A 19470-nucleotide genomic window follows, 5' to 3' on the forward strand; every position below is an offset into this window, starting at 1 on the left:
AGGGTAGGCAGGTCTATAGACACTGAGGATAGGGGCTTAACCAGGACTGTGGTGCATGTTATTTTCCATCATGGCTGTGCAACAGGACAAGAAGGGGTCCCAGACCCTTAGAGGGGCTTGACCTTGTACAGGGATTAGGAATAAGTGCCAGCTGGTAGCTCTATCACTTACTACCTAGTGCTGTGTCACATCCACTGAGGAACTGAGCACTGGCCTTTTGCTGATACCTGAAGTAACACAGTAATGGATACCCTGAGAAAGCAACAGCAGGTTTCAAGAGGACACAAGCACAGCGCAAACATTCCCTACAAAAGTACACTGAGCCTGGTTAGAATTCATAAAGTAGGCAGGAAGAATGAGCAAACAAAAAAAAATCCTATCATAAAAAGCTATTACGGTGACAGGAACACTCATTACATAAATCTAGAAGAAGAGAGTGACTTCAACATATCTACAAGCAAGCCTCAAAGAAAAAACAGTTTGGGCACAAATTCAACTAGAATTCTTGGAAGAGATGAAGCTAGAGTTTTTTTAAAAGTTTAAAATTATTTTGTAAATGAGAGTACTAGAGGAAATAATTAGAAAAGAAATGGGAGCTATAAAAGAAAGAATTGGAAAGGGGATTAACAGCTTGGCCAGGAGGTACAAAACCTTACCCAAGCAACAGACTACTTGAAAATTACAATGGCTTCTCAAAAAAAGTTAATGATTTCATGAAACAAAAAAAGAAAACACTGAAAAATCTATAAGAAAAATGTAAGTTATCTGTTTCGTATCAAAGATGACTGACCTGGAAAACAGATTGAGGAGATACCATTTAAGAATCATGGACTGCCTGAAAGCCATGACCAAAAGAACTTAAGCTTGTTTTAAGAAATCATAAAAGAAAACTGCTCAGGTCTCTAAAACCAGAGGGCAAAGAATAGAAAGACTCTACTGGTAGGTCATCTCCAGAAAGAAACCCTAAAATGAAAACTCCCAGTAACAACATAGCCAAAATCCAGAATTTCTAGTTCAAAGAAAAAATACAAGCTGCCATAATGTAATTGTCTAAAGGGCAGGAACTGTCTTGCTTGCTTGTATTTGTATCCTTAGTGCTTAGCATGCTACCTGCTATATAGTAAGCTCTTAATAAATGCTTTTTCCTTTATTCATGTCAAACTTAGGAAGTCAATTTTAACTCAAAGATAAGTCTTTACATCTGTTGCAGTTGAATTTCATCTTACTAAATTCATCCCAATGCTCTAGCGTTATCAAGATCTTTTTAGGTCCTGATGCTGTCATCCACCCTGATAGCTAGCTGTCCCAGCTTTGTGTCATATGCAAAGTTAATGACTATGTCATCTTCATCTCTATCTGAATCTTGGATAAAAATGTTAAATGGAACAAAGCCCAACACTGATCCTTTGATGATGACTCCACTGGAGACATCCTGCTACAATTTATTTTGAACCATTAATAACTACTTTGAATCTATTTAGGAATTTTGGTCTCAGATAAGGAGCAGTCATCATGGGCCCTTAGTTGTGTACTGAGCAAGGCGCAAGCACAGAAGCAAGTAGCAGCTGTGCGGGCCTGACCCTGGGAAGCCAAGCAGGATCTTGGTTCCAGCCACTTGCAGCTGAATAACCAAGACAAGAATCCCAGGGGAGCCTTCAATTCTGTCATTCTGAATGGGCAGAGCTTTTCAGCTGACTGAAAATGACTGGATTCATCACTAGTCTACTGGAACGCCAAGCAGGGGCAGACCAAAATCCCAGGTCAGGAACTCAGAGCTGGTAGGGGAGTTGCTCATACCTTACTCCTGATCACAGTGCTTTGAGAACACTAAAAGTTGGCAGCTCTCCAGCCTGGGCTGTTGCTGATACCTGAAATAATACAGTGCTCAATATATTCCCCAGTATATTTTCCCTGGACTACTAACTGGAGACTGAATTAGTGCTTGTTCTCTGAGTTCATAGGATTTTTCCCTTTGAATTAAAAGGAGTATTTATCAATTTTTCCTGCCCGTCTTAATTTCTGCATTTTGAAGCGCCAAATGAGTTGTTTTTTCTCCCTTTAGTAAGTAATCCATTCTATTAAAGGGAAAAGAAAAGAGCCTATATGTAAAAGAGTATTATCTACAACTGAGACTTCAGGAGACTCTGATAGAGGATGCTGGAAATCTCCCAAGTGTCTCTTAGATCAAAAGGTGGGGGAGGGGAAAGGGGGGCCAGCAGTGATAAGTCTGTGGAAGAAGTTGGAGGTGGGGGAGGAGGTATAGGTAGTCCAAAGAAATGAATAGCTCCGAAGATGGTTTCCTTGCTTTCCTCTTTTGTGCAGAAAATACCCCATATTTTATGTCTTAGTTTTCTTTGCTTCCCAAGGGTTCTAAGGTTACAGTTAATGGGGAAGCAAGATATTAAATGTTGTCTGTGCTCTCAGAGCTATCCTTTAAGATGAGGAGCAAAAGGGCAGATTCATTCTATGACTAACTTTGGGCATGTTCTGATGGACTTAGGGGGCCCAGTCTTTTCCAGACTCTGAGAAACTTTTCAAGATCCCAAGAATTTATCCCTTGCACATTAGCCATTATATTACAAAAGGCCTCAAGGCAAAACAAAGGGCAAAAGTGCCATAGTTTATTTGTGGCCTGAATTTGTTTATATGACACTCAACCCTCCTGAACTAGTCATCAAAGGCTAAAACTTGCTTTAAAATGCAATAAACATGATAACATTCAATTAACTTTTCTTTTCAGGACTTTTTTTGTTCTTTGCATTTATATTATTACATACATTTTGCGTATCCTAGTTCTGTTTACTTAACTGTATCAGCGCATGTAATTTCATACTTACGTAAATTCTCCATATTTTCATTTCTTATGGAACAGTGATTGATGTGCCATTACATTACTATAGCACAATTTATTTAACCATTCCTTAGTTCCTCAGCAACTACTTTATTTCCAAATCTTTGCCACCCCCACCCTGCAAATGCTTATATGTATATTTGAATGCAAATGGATCTTGTCTTTGACTTTCTTGGGAGTATATGTCTAGAAGGTAGGATCTTGAGGCCAAAGGGCACAGACATTTATTTGTCTTTTTTTAGCATAGTTCCAAATTGTTTTCCAGAATTGTTGGATCAGTTCCCAGCTCTATGTGCAGTAGATGAATTTACTTATCTGTCTTCCCATAAACCCTCCATCATTGACTGTTTCTGTTTTCTGTCATCTTTCCCATTTATACTGGGAGTGAGGTGAAATCTCAGAATATTTGTGATAGGTATTTTTCTTCTTAGTGATTATTTGGACTGATCTTTCAGTTTGTAGTTCTTTTATTTAGAATTATTTGTTCATAGCCTTTTTTTTAAAGTCAATTTTACCACTTATCATGCGGAGAATGACTGATGGACTTACATATTTGTGTTAATTCTCTGTATATCTTTGATATCAAACTTTTATCAGAGATATTTGATGCAAATTATTTTTCTTAAGTGTTCTTTTTTCTAGCTTTATTGATTTTCATAGATCTTTAAAAAGTTTACTTGATAAATTTTGTTTTAACAAGTTAGATACTTCTCAGATGCTTTTTTACAAGAACCAGGTGGTGCAGTGGATACAGTGCTGGCCTTGGAGTCAGGAGGATCTCAGTTCAAATCTGGTCTCAGACGCTTATTAGCTTTATGACCCTGGGCAAATCACTGAACCGCTGTTTTCCTCAGTTTCCTCATCTGTAAAATGGGGCTAATAATTGTGAGGATCAAATGAAGAAATAGTTGTAAAGCATTTGGCAAACTTTAAAGTGATCTATAAATGCTATTATTATTATTAACAAACATCCAAATCCAATCTGCAAAATTCATTTACTGAAAGCAGTTACTTTATTGATTAACAGAGAGAAAAGGGATATGGCCTTCAACTTTGATATTAAGATATTCACACATTTTTCTGGCTTCTTCATGTTTGTAACTTACAATGTGGTGATATTCTCATACATTTATATATATCATGATTTCACTTGTCTTTTCTCCAGTTTGGGCATATCATTTCTTTCCAACTTTTTTCTTTTTTTCATATTTATTATTTAATATTTTTAGTTTTCAACAGTGATTTTCACAAGATTTTGAGTTACAAATTTTCTCCCCATTTCTGCCCTCCCCCCACTCCAAGATGGCATACATTCACCCTGTTCCCCAGTCAGCCCACCCTTCTGTCACTCCACTCCAACTTTTTTTCTTATCACAAGTAATTCTGCCATGAATATTTTTCTACATATGTATCTTTTCCTATTGTCTATGAGTATCTTCAGGGTATTGAGCCACAGTAGTGAAATATCGACATATGAGTTAAATTATAACTTCAGTAATTCCAAATTGTTTTTCAGAGTAGCTGGGCCAGTTCACTCTAACAGCAGGAAATTAGCATGCTTGTATTTTTTAAAAATAGTTCATTTTTGTTTTTCTGAACTTAACAAACACTGACAGACATTAACATTTTCATACACAAAGAGCAGAAAAAGTAGATTGATTATGAAACCAAACTGCTATTAGAACATTCCTGTCTTGCTGCAATCCCTGTAATGTTTTCCCATCTTTGTAACCTGATGGGTGTGTGTTGAAACATTGTTATTCAATCTTATAAGCATATCATTTTTATGTTACCAAATAGCAGAAGGGTAGTCCAGAGTTGTAGGAAGAAACATAAGGAGAAAAATTTTAAGATTTGTTAATTTTGTCATAGGAAAATAGTCCATGGCCTTGATGTCATGTTTTTCACTGTTTAAAGGACCGTGTACATATAGTCACTTTTCCAATTCTGTTTGTATGTTACTTTCATTATCAGGAGAAAGACACGCGGAAAACTGAAGTAAAAGAAAAGTATCAGAAAAAGTGTGATTCTGACAAGGAAGAAAGGGGGAAAAAAGAGCAAAAGGGCATAAAGAGTAAGTATAAATAATTGAATTTTATGTTATTTTTAACATATATAGTTTATTTTTTTAAATGTTTATTATAAACAAATCTTTTTAAGACAAGTTGACTCCTTACAGTGCTAAAAATAGAACTAGATATCTGTACTTTCTAAGAAATTATGGAGAATTCACATTCATTTTTTTGCTTCTGTATTTGTTCTTGGGCTCCTTTGAGGCCTTAGCATCCTATGCATTTTCTCTGGGGTAAAATGAAGTCTATCCTACACCCAAATAATCATATTGTGTTATTAGGTAAATGCCTGTGTGGGATCTGAGAATACTGCTACCCAGATTTGGTGCACCCTAGACATAAGCTGTGGGCAGGTTTTATTTTGGAAGTTTGTCTGAACTAGTCCAGGTGGAGGCAGTGAACCAAAAAAAGAGAGCTATTTACCCTTTGAGGTCAAGCTCCTAGGATGAGACCTAGTTCAGGTAAGCCCAGAGTACTTCGAGGATTGAGAAGGTCATGGAAGGGAGAGGAGCAGGGCCAGTCACTGTCATGAGCTTTATTGGATATTGGACAACCAATAAAAATGACACACTGAAACTATTTGGTGATTCTGGTAATGAATTTGAGTGGACCCCTTTATCCACAGCCAGTCATATTAGCAAGTAGAAGCAACAGTTTTTCTTAAAGCATCTGTAAGACAGGATTTTATTTTTGTTTTGCAACAAAAATTTGTGATTGCAATGTTTATCATAAAACTCTTTATTATGTACTAGCATTTAAAGAAATGCGGAATGCGTTTGATTTATTTACATTAACACCAGAAGAAAAAAATGACTATTCAGAGAATAATCGGAAAAGAGAAGAAACATTTACTGAAGACTACAGAACTAAGGAAAATAAGCAATTATACAAGGAGAGAAGAAGTACGAGGGATGAGACTGATACGTGGGCTTATATAGCTGCAGAAGGTGACCAAGAAGTACTAGACAGTGTGTGTCAAATGGATGAAAATCCTGGTGAGTATGATGAAAAATTAGTCACTAATTATGAGTCAACCAAAACTAACCAAGTTATTCTTATTTTTTACAAATTGCATCATTCGTGTAGGATACGTGAAAAACATAAGAAAAAAGCTTTTTGCTTTTTGATTTTTTCCCACATTTTCTAGTTTCCTCTTTGACTTTAGCTTCCGTCTGAAGTTTAGAAAGCAGGATAGAATAAGACCTATCTGAAAATATGAACCAATAATTTATGTTGCTTCTGAAGGGAAGACATCCTGAGCTCTCTAAATTAATGGACAAGTGTTAAATAAGCACATATAATGTTCATTATGTTTAAAAACTAACAGAAGAAACAATTTTGGGAGGATGAAGGCAGCAATAAAAGTTTGACTACACAGAATACTATTATATACAAATATGTTCATAACTAATCACGGCTATAGGTCTGTAAGGAGTTTGCCAGAATGGATTAAAACCTGGTGGGGTTAATCTGGAAAAAGTACATGGAAGATATGAAATTGTATATTTTAAAGAAGAAGGAGAGAAAGGGCTTGGTGCACAGTTGATGTCAGGACATTCTAGGTGGTGAGAAAGGCAGAAGCAGAGAAGACTTAGGCAGGTAATTAAACCATATGCAGAGGTTATCAAGCCAGCTTACTCAGCTATTCAGAAAAAAATCTGAACTAGGGTGTAGTTAAAGGGAAGGATGGTTAATAATAGAGACTTCTCATTAACAGAAAACCTTAAGGTTAATTCACGAGTTTTCATTGATTAGAAGGTTCATTAGGAGAAGTTCCTTTATTGTCTTAAGTGCACATTTCTACAAACCTTAAAATTTTGTGGTGAGAAAAAACTACTGAACAGTTATGTCCTGTTGTTGTTATTGGAGGGCAAGTCAGCTTATTAAGTCTTTTTTTTGGGGGGGAGGAGTGAGGCAGTTGGGGTAAAGTGAGTTGCCCAGGGTCTCAGAACTAGTAAGTGTCAAGTGTCTGAGGCCAGATTTGGACTCAGGTCCTCCTGACTCCAGGGCCAGTGCTCTATCCTCTGCACCGTTGCTCTGCTTATTAAGGCTTATGGTATCAATAATTGCCATTTTCACATTTTAATAAATAGAGGAAACAATTTTAAAATGCACCATCACTAGTTACGGAATTGTTTGAGGCCACCCTAGAGTTTGTTCCTTTTCCCAACCTAGTCAGGTGTCCAGGCTGCTAACAGTTTCCTGGAACTGTTAAATCTAAATATTTATGGGGTTGTACAACGATTTAAAGCTAAAAAGGGACCTTAGTCTCCTCTTTTTCAGATGAGAAAGTTGAGGCCCACATATATTAAGTGACTCCCCCAAGGTCATGCAAGTAGTAAGTGGCAGAGCTGGGATTCAAATATCCTGTCCAAAGGAAAACTCACGTTTTGATTTTTAAGTAAAGAAATCAATGCATAACAGAAAGAGAAGAATGTGTGTATATGATAGGATCTGTGTAGATACAGATTTTCATTTTTTGACTTAGTTCTTAGTTTCCACACAAGACACAGGAAGATGGAAAAATAGCAACATTTGTGATATGATCATCTTTAAAAAGGTAATTTAAGTCATCTGCATATCTAACAGACAGGCAGCAAGTTTTGAGTTTGGGAATGGATTTGCAATTGGAATGGATGAAATTAGAAGATTTTCAAAAGCATCTTAATGGAGAAGATGAGAATTTTACAACAGCAGATGCTATACCAAGTAGTAAGTACTTTTGAAATTGCTTGATAGCATTTGAGAAATCTAATTGGTTTTTTTTTTAAAAAAAATCCAGAAATCAGAATTAGTATAAAATTGATTTTTTTTCTTCTTTAGACTCACTGAGGGATGCAGTGAAAAATGGAGATTATGTTACAGTGAAAATTGCACTTAACTCAAATGAGGACTACAACTTGGACCAAGAGGTAATAGTGTAATATTCCTATGGAAATTTTATTGAAATGTAGCTCCTGTAGTAATGTAAGCAAGTTAATATGTGACATCAGAAACATTTACTAGTATCCTTAAAAATGTTGCTTCTCTCATGGTCTTTCTAAAATCTTTTCTTTCTTCTTCATTACAAATCCCAATACTTGGGCTGCATTATTTCTACCTAATGCACCCTTTTCACTGAACTTTCTCCTACTTGTCAGAACTTTGACCTTTTTTTTTTTGTTTTAGGTTTAGTTAGTTTTATTTCCCTTTTTTGTACCTATCAGAACACTACAATTAGATTTTCTCATTTTTTGACCTGCATTATAGATACTTTAAACAAAACGTTTTCCCCCAAATTAAGAAATTAGTTCTATCTAGAATGCAGCAATTACACACATGACAAAATAATTCACCAAGTAAAATTTACTAGAACATAACATAAAAATTTAGGATAGCCAGTCAGAAGCAAAGGTCACCAATTCAGCAGTCAGTTATTTACATTTTCAAAACATGCTTCTTTTTATCTAAATTCCCAAGTCAAAGGTACAGCCTGGATGGTAGAGTAGTAGGAAAAAAGTAAAGCAGACTTTTCCCCAAACTCCTCTAAACATATCTAAAAAACACACTGGGCCAAATCCTGATGAGAAAAGCTAACAAAAAGTCACAATGAGTCATTTTTCCAGTGCATGTCTGCACAAAAGAGACTGTGGAGACTGGAGAAGGGGTCTGGCCAGGGGCAGGCCTGTGGAAAATTCCATTGCAAAGGAAAAGTTGTATAACAGGATAAGGAGAGGTTCCAGATCCACAGTGGAGCTCCATGATGGGAACAGGTTGGCCAACTGGCAGCTTTGTTGCCAACTACCCATTTTCAGGTCCCGGAGACTGAGGAGGGGACCTGTGTATAAGGGATGTTCCAGGGTAAAGAGCAGTTGCCCACCATATGTAGTAAACTGAAAGAGGAAGCAGTGGTAGCATGAGTCATGTTTTAGAAGCAGACCAAGGTCTCAGTTCCAGCTTCTGGACTAGTCTGAAGCCTGCAGAAGAATAACCAGGGCAGGAATCCCAGACCAAAGGGGATCCTACAATTCTGTCACTCTGAACCAGTAAACCTTCCCAGCTTGCTGATACGAAGCAGATACCAGCAGCAGTCTAGTTTTGTGCAGATCCAAGCTGAGGTCAGGAATTTGCAGAACTCAGACCAGAGGGGAGCAATCAGTACTGAAAGCTTGCAAGTCCCTACCCTGTTCCTGAGATCCTAGAATTGATGTAACACCAAGTACCTCAAGAATGCAGCTACAGGACCAGCCCAGATCCATCCTCCAAAAGTGCCAGAGGGCTCAGGTGACAAAAAGTGGGAATCTGAGGGGCTGCCCGTGAATTGGGAAATGGCTGGACGGGTTATAGCATATGAACGTGATGGAATTGTGGTTTAAGAAATGGTGGAGGATGGTTTTAGAGAAACTTGGAAAGACATAGGAGCAGAGTGAAGTGAACAGATTCAGGAGAACAATTTATATAATGACAATAGTATTGTAAAGACAGCTTTGAAAGACTAATGCAATGACCTACCATGATTTCAGAGAATTAGTGATAAAACACATATTAAGTGACTCCCCCAAGGTCACCCAAGTAGTAAGTGGCAGAGCTGGGATTCAAATACCCATCTCCTGATAGAGAGGAAAATGGAAATATGTGTTTGTTTATAAAACATTATCTATCTATAATGTTTATATACTAATTTTTAAAAGAAAAAAATAGGAAAGGGTACTGTTAAGGAATGTTAAGGGATCCCCTGAGCTTGTCTTTTTGATTTGCCATATTATCCAGAAACACTGGACGCAGAGTTTGCAGGAGGCCTTGAATGTATCAAGGATAAAGGTGCTTCTCCCCCACTTCCCCGCTCCAGCTGACATAATAGATTGTTTGCATCCCAAGCTGAACTCCTTTGTGTCCTTGGGAGTCAAGACAGGTGCCAATCAATCTACACTGGGCTGAGAAACTGCTTGTGCAGCTAGGACCCTGTGTAGATAAGCAGACCATTCTCTCTTCATAGACTAGCAGTTCCCAAGGTAAAAGCATCCCACTTTTGCCATTGCCTTGCTCTTCCCCTTCAGGAGGGGTTTTGTTCTTTCCCCACCTTTACTGCACCTTTCCCCTTTCCATGCCATGCCCTTTAGGTGGAGATTTTTGTTTTCTCCTCCTTCCTTTGTTGTGTACACACAAAACACACACATACACACTCACATTCATTCTTCAGTGCGGATTGTGAACTCTTTGTTCACATGCATTTTCATTTCTCTTGTAATAAACGTAGTTTTCATGTAAGTTCCATGAAGCTATGATTGCTTATTGACAGTACTACCAAATTTTAAAAATATACTCCCATGTCAGAAACTTGGAAGTTTTTTTCAATGGAGGAAAAACAGGAAATTTTGATTCACACTTAGGCAGCATTGATTGTACTTGATTTCAGAACTCCTGTGCAGTTTTTCAGCCTACCTTAGAACAATGAACATCCCAATTTCATCTTGTCAAAATTTGAAATGTCAAACTTGTGCCCTTTTGTGCCTAGAAAGGCTAACGTATTCATTAATTTATAATAAAAATGTCGTCAGTAAAATACCAGACTTCTCTACTGGATAATCCCTCTCAGCAGCTCTTATTTGTCTATATCCTATATTTCACAATAATTGGCAACATATTGGAAGAAACTGCTGTATATCTACTGCAAAAATAAAGATCCTTTATTTGAGGCTTTTGTGCCTAATTTAAAATACAAGATTTTTTAAAAAATTATGTTAAAGTTCTCACATTCTTAAGATAAAAATCGATTGCTTACTCATAATTTGTCAAGAAGTAGCTATAAAGAGGTCAATTTTGTATTTAAAAAAAAAACAGCTGAGAGTAATTTCTTTTCTCTTCCCCAATTTGGTCTAATCTACATTGCAAAAGGTATTCTAACTAGCCAGTAAAATTTTGTGAATCCTCCAGACTTAATCTTACTCATCTTACTCTTTATATTCACATTTCAAATTTGTATTAGCAGTTCCTGTACTTCAGGAGTCAACTGCTTTGTGGCCTTTGTTGCTTCTGTGATAGCCTTCTCATATAAGCCCTTTCTTTTCTTATTAAAGCATCACTAAAGAAATTTTTAAAGGGAATATGGTTTCAGTATTACAAGATAAAATGTTTGAGATCCAAACTATGAAAAACAGTTTGAGAATTTAGACTGACCACCATAGTAAACCGTAATTCCTGCCCCAAACCATGTCCCATATACATAGGGGCCTGCCATCTAGTGTGAAATACTTAGAGATGTTTTGGAAGAGTTTTTTATTTTCAAGGGATTACGGAGCTTTACTTTCACTGAAATTACTCTTCATTTTGAAGAAAATAAAGTGGAGGAGGTGAATACTGTATTCATTCTATCTGGAGGAAAATCAGAGCCTTAAAAGTAGAACCAACATTTTAGGGTTGGAAGATTTTAAATCATCTGGGCTTTCACTACCACACATTGGTTCCCTGTAATAATCAGATTTTCTTTGATTTAGTGTCATGTAAGTATTTATACTTTTGCTGCTTTTCCGGCTCAGTGCCTGCTATTCATCATGCTCATTAAGAACAGTTCTTTACTTATGTCCTGAACCTCACTAGTGGCCTCTTCTGGACTTTTTGAGAGAATCTACTTTTCCAGAGGGCCCTCACTTGCTGAGAGGGTAGAGAAGCAGCAAAGCTGTGGTTTGGCTGCTGTCTTCATTTTCTCAACTTCTTCCTTCAAAGAAGTCAGTTTCTTCATTACTATACCTTTTTGGCTTTAAATGCAACCAGGATGGAAGGAAATATGAGCTGGTGTTCTGACATTGACATGTAAAGTAGACTTTTGAATGTGCATTTTTGGACGTTGAAGTCCCTTTCTGTTTATTTTGGACCTATGCAGTTTTTCTTCTTTGTATATCCAGGACTCTAGGTGGCTCAGTAGGTAGAGCCCTGGGCCTGGAGTCAAGAAGTCTCATCTTCCTGAGTTCAAATCTAATTTCAGACATTAACTAGCTGTGTGACCCTGAGCAAGTCACTTAACCCTGTTTGCCTCAGTTTCCTCATCTGTAAAAATGAGCTGGAGAAGGAAATGGCAAGCTACTCCAGTTATCTTTGCCAAGAAAACCCTAAATGGGGTCACAAAGAGTCAGACATGACTGAAAAATGACTAAACAACAAAATATCCAGGGCTCATCCACTTGACTCTATACACAGTAGGTACTTAAAAAAATGGTCATTGAAGTGTCTTGTGTTAAGTTGAATTTACAACTCATCTCTAAAGGCTTTGTTCTAAAGGAGTTTCTTATTAAAACTTAATTTTTGTTCCCCTTTAAAAATAAAGGACTCTAGCGGAATGACGCTGGTGATGCTTGCAGCAGCAGGAGGACAAGATGACCTACTCAGGCTCCTTATCAAGAAAGGAGCTAAAGTTAATGGTAGACAAAAAAATGGAACTACTGCTCTCATTCACGCAGCTGAGAAGGTTAGTTACTTTTCAATGTGGTACATTGAATTTAGTAATCTTTGTGTGAGGACTGATTGCCATTGGATCCAGGAAGCCATTACTTTTATGAGACTACCCACAAAATGTCAGAGAGTCACATGTATCTTTCTGTTGTATATTAAAATGACAACTGCTTAGTCTGCTAATAGTGGCCTTCTTTATATTTGTGAACCTTACAAACCAAGGACTTTATGTGTAGTAGTTAATGAAATACTCAAAATAATAACCCTCAAAAGAACCTATGGTATCAGATAGTATTACTTAAAATAAATATCTTCATTAGAAACTACCATGTTTTACAAATGAAAATAAAATCATAAATGAAGCTCTTATGTATAATGGACAATTGGTTGGAACTGATTTTGGTTTATATTCCTTATTGCCAGATTATTAACAAAATTGTAAATTTCTTGTCCATTAATTACAAAAATAGTGTATTTGTGATTTCAGTTCGACTGTTTCTCTTTTTTTCAAAGAACTTCCTAACTACGGTGGCTATTCTTTTGGAAGCTGGAGCTTTTGTGAATGTTCAGCAGAGTAATGGAGAAACTGCTTTAATGAAGGTAATATTTTTTTTCACATAGTCAGCAGAACATATAATACTATAAATTAGATGTTAGTATGGAAAGAGAGCAAGTAAAAAGACAAGAAAGACCTACTCTTTAAGACAGAAAGATCAGATGTAAAAGCAATATAAAAATTAACATCAACTATAATACTTAAAATACCAGCACTGAATACTTGTCGAAGTATTTAGAATTTTTGGAGGCAGATAGAATTAATCTAGGAATATATTATACAGAAGATTTTATTAATAACTTTTTTTTTAATCATATCCTTTTCCCCTTCCCTACCCAGCAAGTCATCATTCCCCCTTCCCTACCCAGCAAGTCATCATTTATAACCAAGAATAAAAAATTCAGGATGAGAAGAAAGCAGTTTCAGCAATATATCATAGTATCTGCCAGGTCTGACAGCGTTCCATTCCCATAGTCCCTCACCTCTGGAAAGAAGGGAAGATACATTTTTCTTTTATCTCTTCATTCAAGTGGAACTTAGTCACTAATTTAAATGGTGCTATTTTCAGTGTTTTTTTCCCTTTCCTTTTACATTGTGGCAGTTATTTATTATTTTCCTGGTTTTGCATCAATTTGTATGTCTTCCCAGGCTTCTCTGAATTTGGAATATTCACTGTTTCTTGTAAAGCAGTAATTAATACTCCATTGCATCCATATACCACAGTTTGTTTAGCAGATCCACATTTTTTGGACATCTTCTTGGATTCCAATTCTTTATTATCACCAGAAAGACTGCTATAACTTTTTTTCCCATTTTTTTTAGCTTTCGTTTAATTTAATAGTTTTAGTTTTCAACATTGATTTCCACAAGATTTTGAGTTACAAATTTTCTCCCCATTTCTGCCCTCCCCCCCAAGATGGCATAAATTCTGATTGCCTCTTTCCCCAGTCTGCCTTCCCTTCTAATTTTTTTCCCATTCTTAACAAACACCACATCAGACAGGCAATTCCATATGCAGAGTAGAACAGAAAAAGAAACTGATTCCTTCTGTTTTGTGTAAAATGCACATCCAGCATGTGAATGCTTTCAGATCTGCTTTCCTGTATTTCCTCCTCTGTGCATGTGAAAAAAATGCTTTAACTAGTTTTATTTTTTGGCAACCCTATTACTATGCCACTGTTCTCCCCATTTTCTCCTAATTTGGGAAAAGAAAAAGAAAAAACACTTAATAAAAATGAAGTCGCTATAATTTTGGTATGTTTTCTTTTTGTCTTCACATGCTCTGAAAATAGACCTTGTAGTGGCATCTTATAGAGGTGATTATTAAGCATTTTTTAATTTTTCATGGTTGCCTCCATTATATTTTTAAAAGTAAATTTATTTGTTTTAATCGTTTTAACATTTTTTAAAAAAATTTTGAGTTTCAGTTTCTTTCCTTCCCTTCCCCTCCCATTGAGAAAGTTAAGAAATGTGATATTAATTATACATGTGAAATTATGCGTGTCAAAGTATCTTCCCATGTTAGTATAAAAACTTTTAGTCTGTTCCTTATATTTATCACTGAGAATCACCTGTCTTAAGCATTGGTATGATCCAGTGTGGTAGAGTGAAAACAGTAACTGGATTTGGAGTCAGTCGTTTTACATAAGGCGTTTTGTGATCCCAGAGTTGCCAGTGCACTTTCTTCCAAAGCTGCTTTCTCTTCTGTTATTTACATATGCTATATATCCATACATTCACATTGTCTCCCCCATAAAACTGTTAATTCCTTGAGGGCATGGACTGTTTTAATTTTGTTTTTTTATCCCTAGATCTTAGCACAGTATTTGGTACACATTAGGAGCTTAATAAAACCTTGATCACTGACTGATTTGGTATAACAGAGGGTTATACCAAATGGTATCCAAGGTTCTTTCCTGCTCTAAATCTGTGATACTATAATTCTGTCACTTTTGTTCTCAGAAACCAACATTGGTTCCCAACAGCTATTCAAATCAAATTTGTAATCATGGGTTGCATGTCTTGACAATTATTCCAAAATTTAACTGCCCTCCTTTACTGGTAAAACCTATCTTATCATTTCAGCCAAAAAAACTTAAAGCTTAGGCATAAGATGATCTGTTATCAGCTTGCAATTGTCCTTCATGTTATTTCTCCTACTTACATTGCCTTCCCAAAGCCTCTCCAACTGTGTGAATATATTATAAACTTTTATAGCAGCTAGGTGGCCCAATGGATAGAATGCCAGATTTGATATTAGGGAGACCTGAGTCTCACATGTGGTAGCTATGTTACCTTGGCTCTGTTTAACTGAGGTTCCTCAACTGTAAAATGGACTTAATAACATCACCTAGGGTTGTCATGAAGACCAAATGAGACAATACTTGTAAAGTGCTTAGCACAGTATCTGGCGAGTAGTAGCTATATAAATGCTAGCTATTATCATTGTTATTGTTATTAATATTTTAATGTTCTTGCCAGTTTTTTGTTTGAGTATAACCAAAGAGAGTGACATGATAAAAAGTTGCTGGGTTTTTCAAGCACTCTTCTGAGACCTGCCAGATCTAGGGGCTGCTGTGTTTAGGCTCACAAAATAGCAAAGAGTTTTATTACAGCCTGAGACCTGGAAATTGCAGTTACATTTACCTATACCTTAAGATATTACTGTAGAGCCCTTTTGAGTTTTCTTCCCAAGGGAGAAATTGGAAGCTCAGACTATCTGCTCTTACTATTTTGTTTCCTTTTACTTTTGATGGACTACTTTAACATCACTTTCAGAACCAAAATTTTATTTCTATATTGATTTGGTTCATATTCCTCATTTGTATTATTAGGCTGTTACTTTCTAATTTTCTCTTCCTATCTCAATATAGTTTTTCATTAGAACACACACACACACACACACACACACACACACACACACACACACACATCTTTTCTAAGCTTTTTGTCTTAACAGTTTTTATATCAGCACAGTGCTAATGCTATGTGAGAAAAACAAAAAAATATATATATGGTGCATTTTCTCATTATAGTTTATCTTCCATGTGGCCAAATGAAACTTTCACAGCTAAGACTTCTAGAGAGTAAGACCAGATGTATTATGTGAGGCCAGCACCTTTAATCTACATGATAAATGCTAAGGGAACAAGGGGAAAGATAAGTGTAGGTAAAGATTCAAAAAGTGGTTGGGACTTGAGATAAATCCTGAAGTTTAAGAAGAATTGGAGAAAAGATGGATTCTAGGTTGGGGGAGCAACAAAGTTCTCAGCACATAGTATTAAATACTTCTCCAAAGTTAAGTAGGCTGGTCCTCAGACAACAGACATATATTTTATCACCAGACTCCATACCTGAAGCTTTTCCAGCTTGGTAGAACCTGCCAAGAAATACAAGGTTGGTGGTGGAAGGAGCAGTGAGACAAAAATATTGTAGTTTAGTAGTTAAGGATAAGAAGGCCTGAGGTCTACCCTCAGCTTTGTTGCTTACCTGCTCTGACCTTGGGCTAGTGACTTAACAGTGAGAAAACATCTTTAGCAGTTAAGTGGAGATAAAAAGATACCTATCCTGAGTATCTCACAAGGTCATTGTGGAGGTGAAATGAAATGACATTTGGAAAAGCATTTCATGTTTATATTTGTTCAACAAATGTAAATTGTTAAATTGTGGGATCATTGTGAAGGACTTGAAAAAGAGAAGACATTGCAGAGATATAGTAGGTTATCTTGAAATTTATAAGAGGCTATTTGTAATAAAAGGATTAAGCTTTTTCTGCTTGATAAGAACAGATGGAAGTAAGTTTCAAAAGAGGTAAATTTAGGATTGAGGTCAAGAAAAACTTAACAATTGGAATCATTCAAAGGTGGAATGGGTTGTCGTGAGCAGCAGCGGGATCCCCCTTATTGAAGAGCTTCAAGCTAACAGGTGTGTAGAACCATCAGTCAGGTATGTTGTAAGTGGATTCTTGCACAGGTTAGACTCAGACTTGGAAGTTTCTTCCAACTGAGATTCTGAATCAGTATTGAGCTTTGTATTTTTCAAATAACCATTATTATACTCTAAAGCAGATGACGTAAATATTCAGGATCTATAAACATGCAGATTATAACAAACTGTTAGCAAGAGCAAAACCTATGAATGAAGAATACTTCTGTTACATCAATAAATGCTTCTTAAAAGTAACACCATATTAGTCTCAACAATTACAATTCATCTCTTACTAATTTATTTCATTATAAGACCATAGGCTTTAGAGCCTATGTAACAGACCTACAAAAGTCGTGTGGTCCAATCCCTTCAATTTATAGCTGAATAAACTGAGACTTAGAGAGGTGATTTATTAATGATTTACCCCAAATCACCAAAAGAGTAAGTAGCAGACCTGAAATTCTGGCACTGGTTTTCTGACTCCAAATCCAGAGTTCTTTTGATTTTGCTGTAATGCTTCAAATGTTATTAAATAGTTATTATAAGTTAAATAGAATGTGTGTGTGTATGTGTGTGTGTGTAAATGAAGATTGATATAGATAGATATATGTGTATTACTGTGGGCAGATGTACAGAAGGTCATGTAAATATGAACCGTATCTATTACGAGCCATCTTAATCCAAATGGATTTTCTTTTTAAAATTGCTTTGTATACTCTTGTTAGTTCTTTGTTGTTATTCTGTGGTACTATAGAAATACTGTAATTAGCGGACTTCAGAAAAACCTGGAAAGACTTACACAAACTGATGCTGAGTGAAGTTAGCAGAATCAGGAGAACATTGTACGTAGTAACAGCAACATTGTACCATGACTAACTTTGATAGACTTACCTCTTCTTAGCAATGCAAGGATCTAAGACAACTCCAAAAGACTCGTGACTGAAACTACATCCAGAGAAAGAACTATGGCATTTGAATGCAGATGGAAGCATACTATTTGCTCTTTTTGTTGTTTTGTTTCTTCTTTCTCATGGTTCCTCCCATTGATTCTAATTCTTCTTTACAACATGACTAATGTGGAAATATGTTGTTTTTTTTTTTTTAAAAGAAGTACTATAATTTGTTTCCAGATAGGAGAAAAGCAACAGATTAGCTGTTAGGTTAGACACCATAAAAGCCATGACCATGTGCCTACTTAGGGAAAGGAAAACCTAGAAGTAGTGTTTTTAATAGGTAGGTAGACTTTTTTTGTGTTGTCATCTTCAGGGAGTGCTTTATTATCAATTTTTAATTTCAAACAATTCCCTCACCTCTTGTTCTCATTTTTTCTCATTAATTACTTCTTTTTTATGATATATATATATGTATACACACACACACACACACACACATGTCTACACACACACACACACACACACACACCTACATACATACATACAAAAACAGGAGGTCCATATGAAAGGTAAGTATAGGTTGCCATAAATACAGGTAAGGTTTTAAAATCAGTACCCTAAATTAGTAAAATTTTTATTTTCATCTAAAACAAATTATTTTCTTCTGTTAGGTGCCTAGTTCAATGAAGATCAATATTTCATTTACTTCCAAAGTTTGATTAGGTTATTCATATAATTTTTGAACTGGAAATATACTAGAAAGCAGATGATGTATTGTCCACTGTCTTATTTTCCAAATGAGGAAGCCAAGGGCCAGAAAAGTTTTTATTTTAGCTAAGTATATACAGTACAGCAAAGCCAGGAGTAGACCCAGGTCTTCTCACCAAGTAAAATATTTTATTCAGTTGTGCAAATATTCTGTATGATAGGAAAAAACGTCCCTCCAAAAGTAAACTGGAAAAGGATGAGTAAGACAAATAAAATGGACAAAGACATAGTCATAGCCTGAAATTCATTCACAAGAAAGAAAATCACCCTACATGTTATTTTGCACCCTGCTCTAGCTGCAAGGAAACTGTCTTGACCCAATTTATCCATCTTGTACAGTGCTGCCTGAGGTTTGCTATATTCAGGTCAGTGCACAGCAGAGTCTCTTTTTAAATTACTGCTGTGATGAATATGAAATTATTTTCTGATTCCACGTAGTATAGACAAAGAATCACAGTGAAAACTAGTCTAGCAAAAATGCTTTTGTCAAGGATTGGCTTTTTTGGCAGCCACAAGGGTGATATTAAAAATCAGTGGCGTGTAGTAGATTGAAAATCTTTTGAGTACTTTCTAAGAAGATCTCGCACATGGTAGCTTTGTAGCACAGTAGATCTTGAGTCAAATCCAGCCTCAGATACTTAGTAGATACTTAGTGATAATGGCTCAAATCATTTAAACTTTGTCTGACTTAGTTTCCTTATTGGTAAGATGGAGATAATAATAGCACCTGCTTCAAGAGTTGTTAAGCCAAGGACAAAATGAGATAATATTTGTAAGGCATTACAGACCTTCAAGTGCTGTAGATGCTAGCTATTATTATTATTATCATTGACAAAAATATCTTTCGAAGGCCTCCTGTTTTGAAAAGTCTTTCAGTTAAATATAAGCTGAGCAATGCAAACAAATCATTGTATTTGACATTGTATCCTAATGTAGAATACCACCCTATCCTTGCCCTGAAGAAATTCTTTTTATATT

The 19470-nt window shown here is 36.1% G+C and overlaps 1 protein-coding gene across 1 annotated transcript in view; it reads left to right on the plus strand.

Moving 5' to 3' along the window:
* Positions 1-19470, plus strand: part of MPHOSPH8 (M-phase phosphoprotein 8) — a 57215-nt gene that overhangs the window by 21803 nt on the left and 15942 nt on the right. Inside the window, exons 4-9 of the mRNA XM_036746137.1 lie at positions 4826-4925; positions 5676-5918; positions 7513-7635; positions 7747-7835; positions 12224-12364; positions 12862-12948. Coding sequence (XP_036602032.1) covers positions 4826-4925; positions 5676-5918; positions 7513-7635; positions 7747-7835; positions 12224-12364; positions 12862-12948 — 783 coding nt within the window. The remainder of the gene's footprint in view (positions 1-4825; positions 4926-5675; positions 5919-7512; positions 7636-7746; positions 7836-12223; positions 12365-12861; positions 12949-19470) is intronic.

The sequence above is a fragment of the Trichosurus vulpecula genome, chromosome 2 (assembly GCF_011100635.1).
Source record: "Trichosurus vulpecula isolate mTriVul1 chromosome 2, mTriVul1.pri, whole genome shotgun sequence".
NCBI classification, from domain to species: domain Eukaryota; kingdom Metazoa; phylum Chordata; class Mammalia; order Diprotodontia; family Phalangeridae; genus Trichosurus; species Trichosurus vulpecula.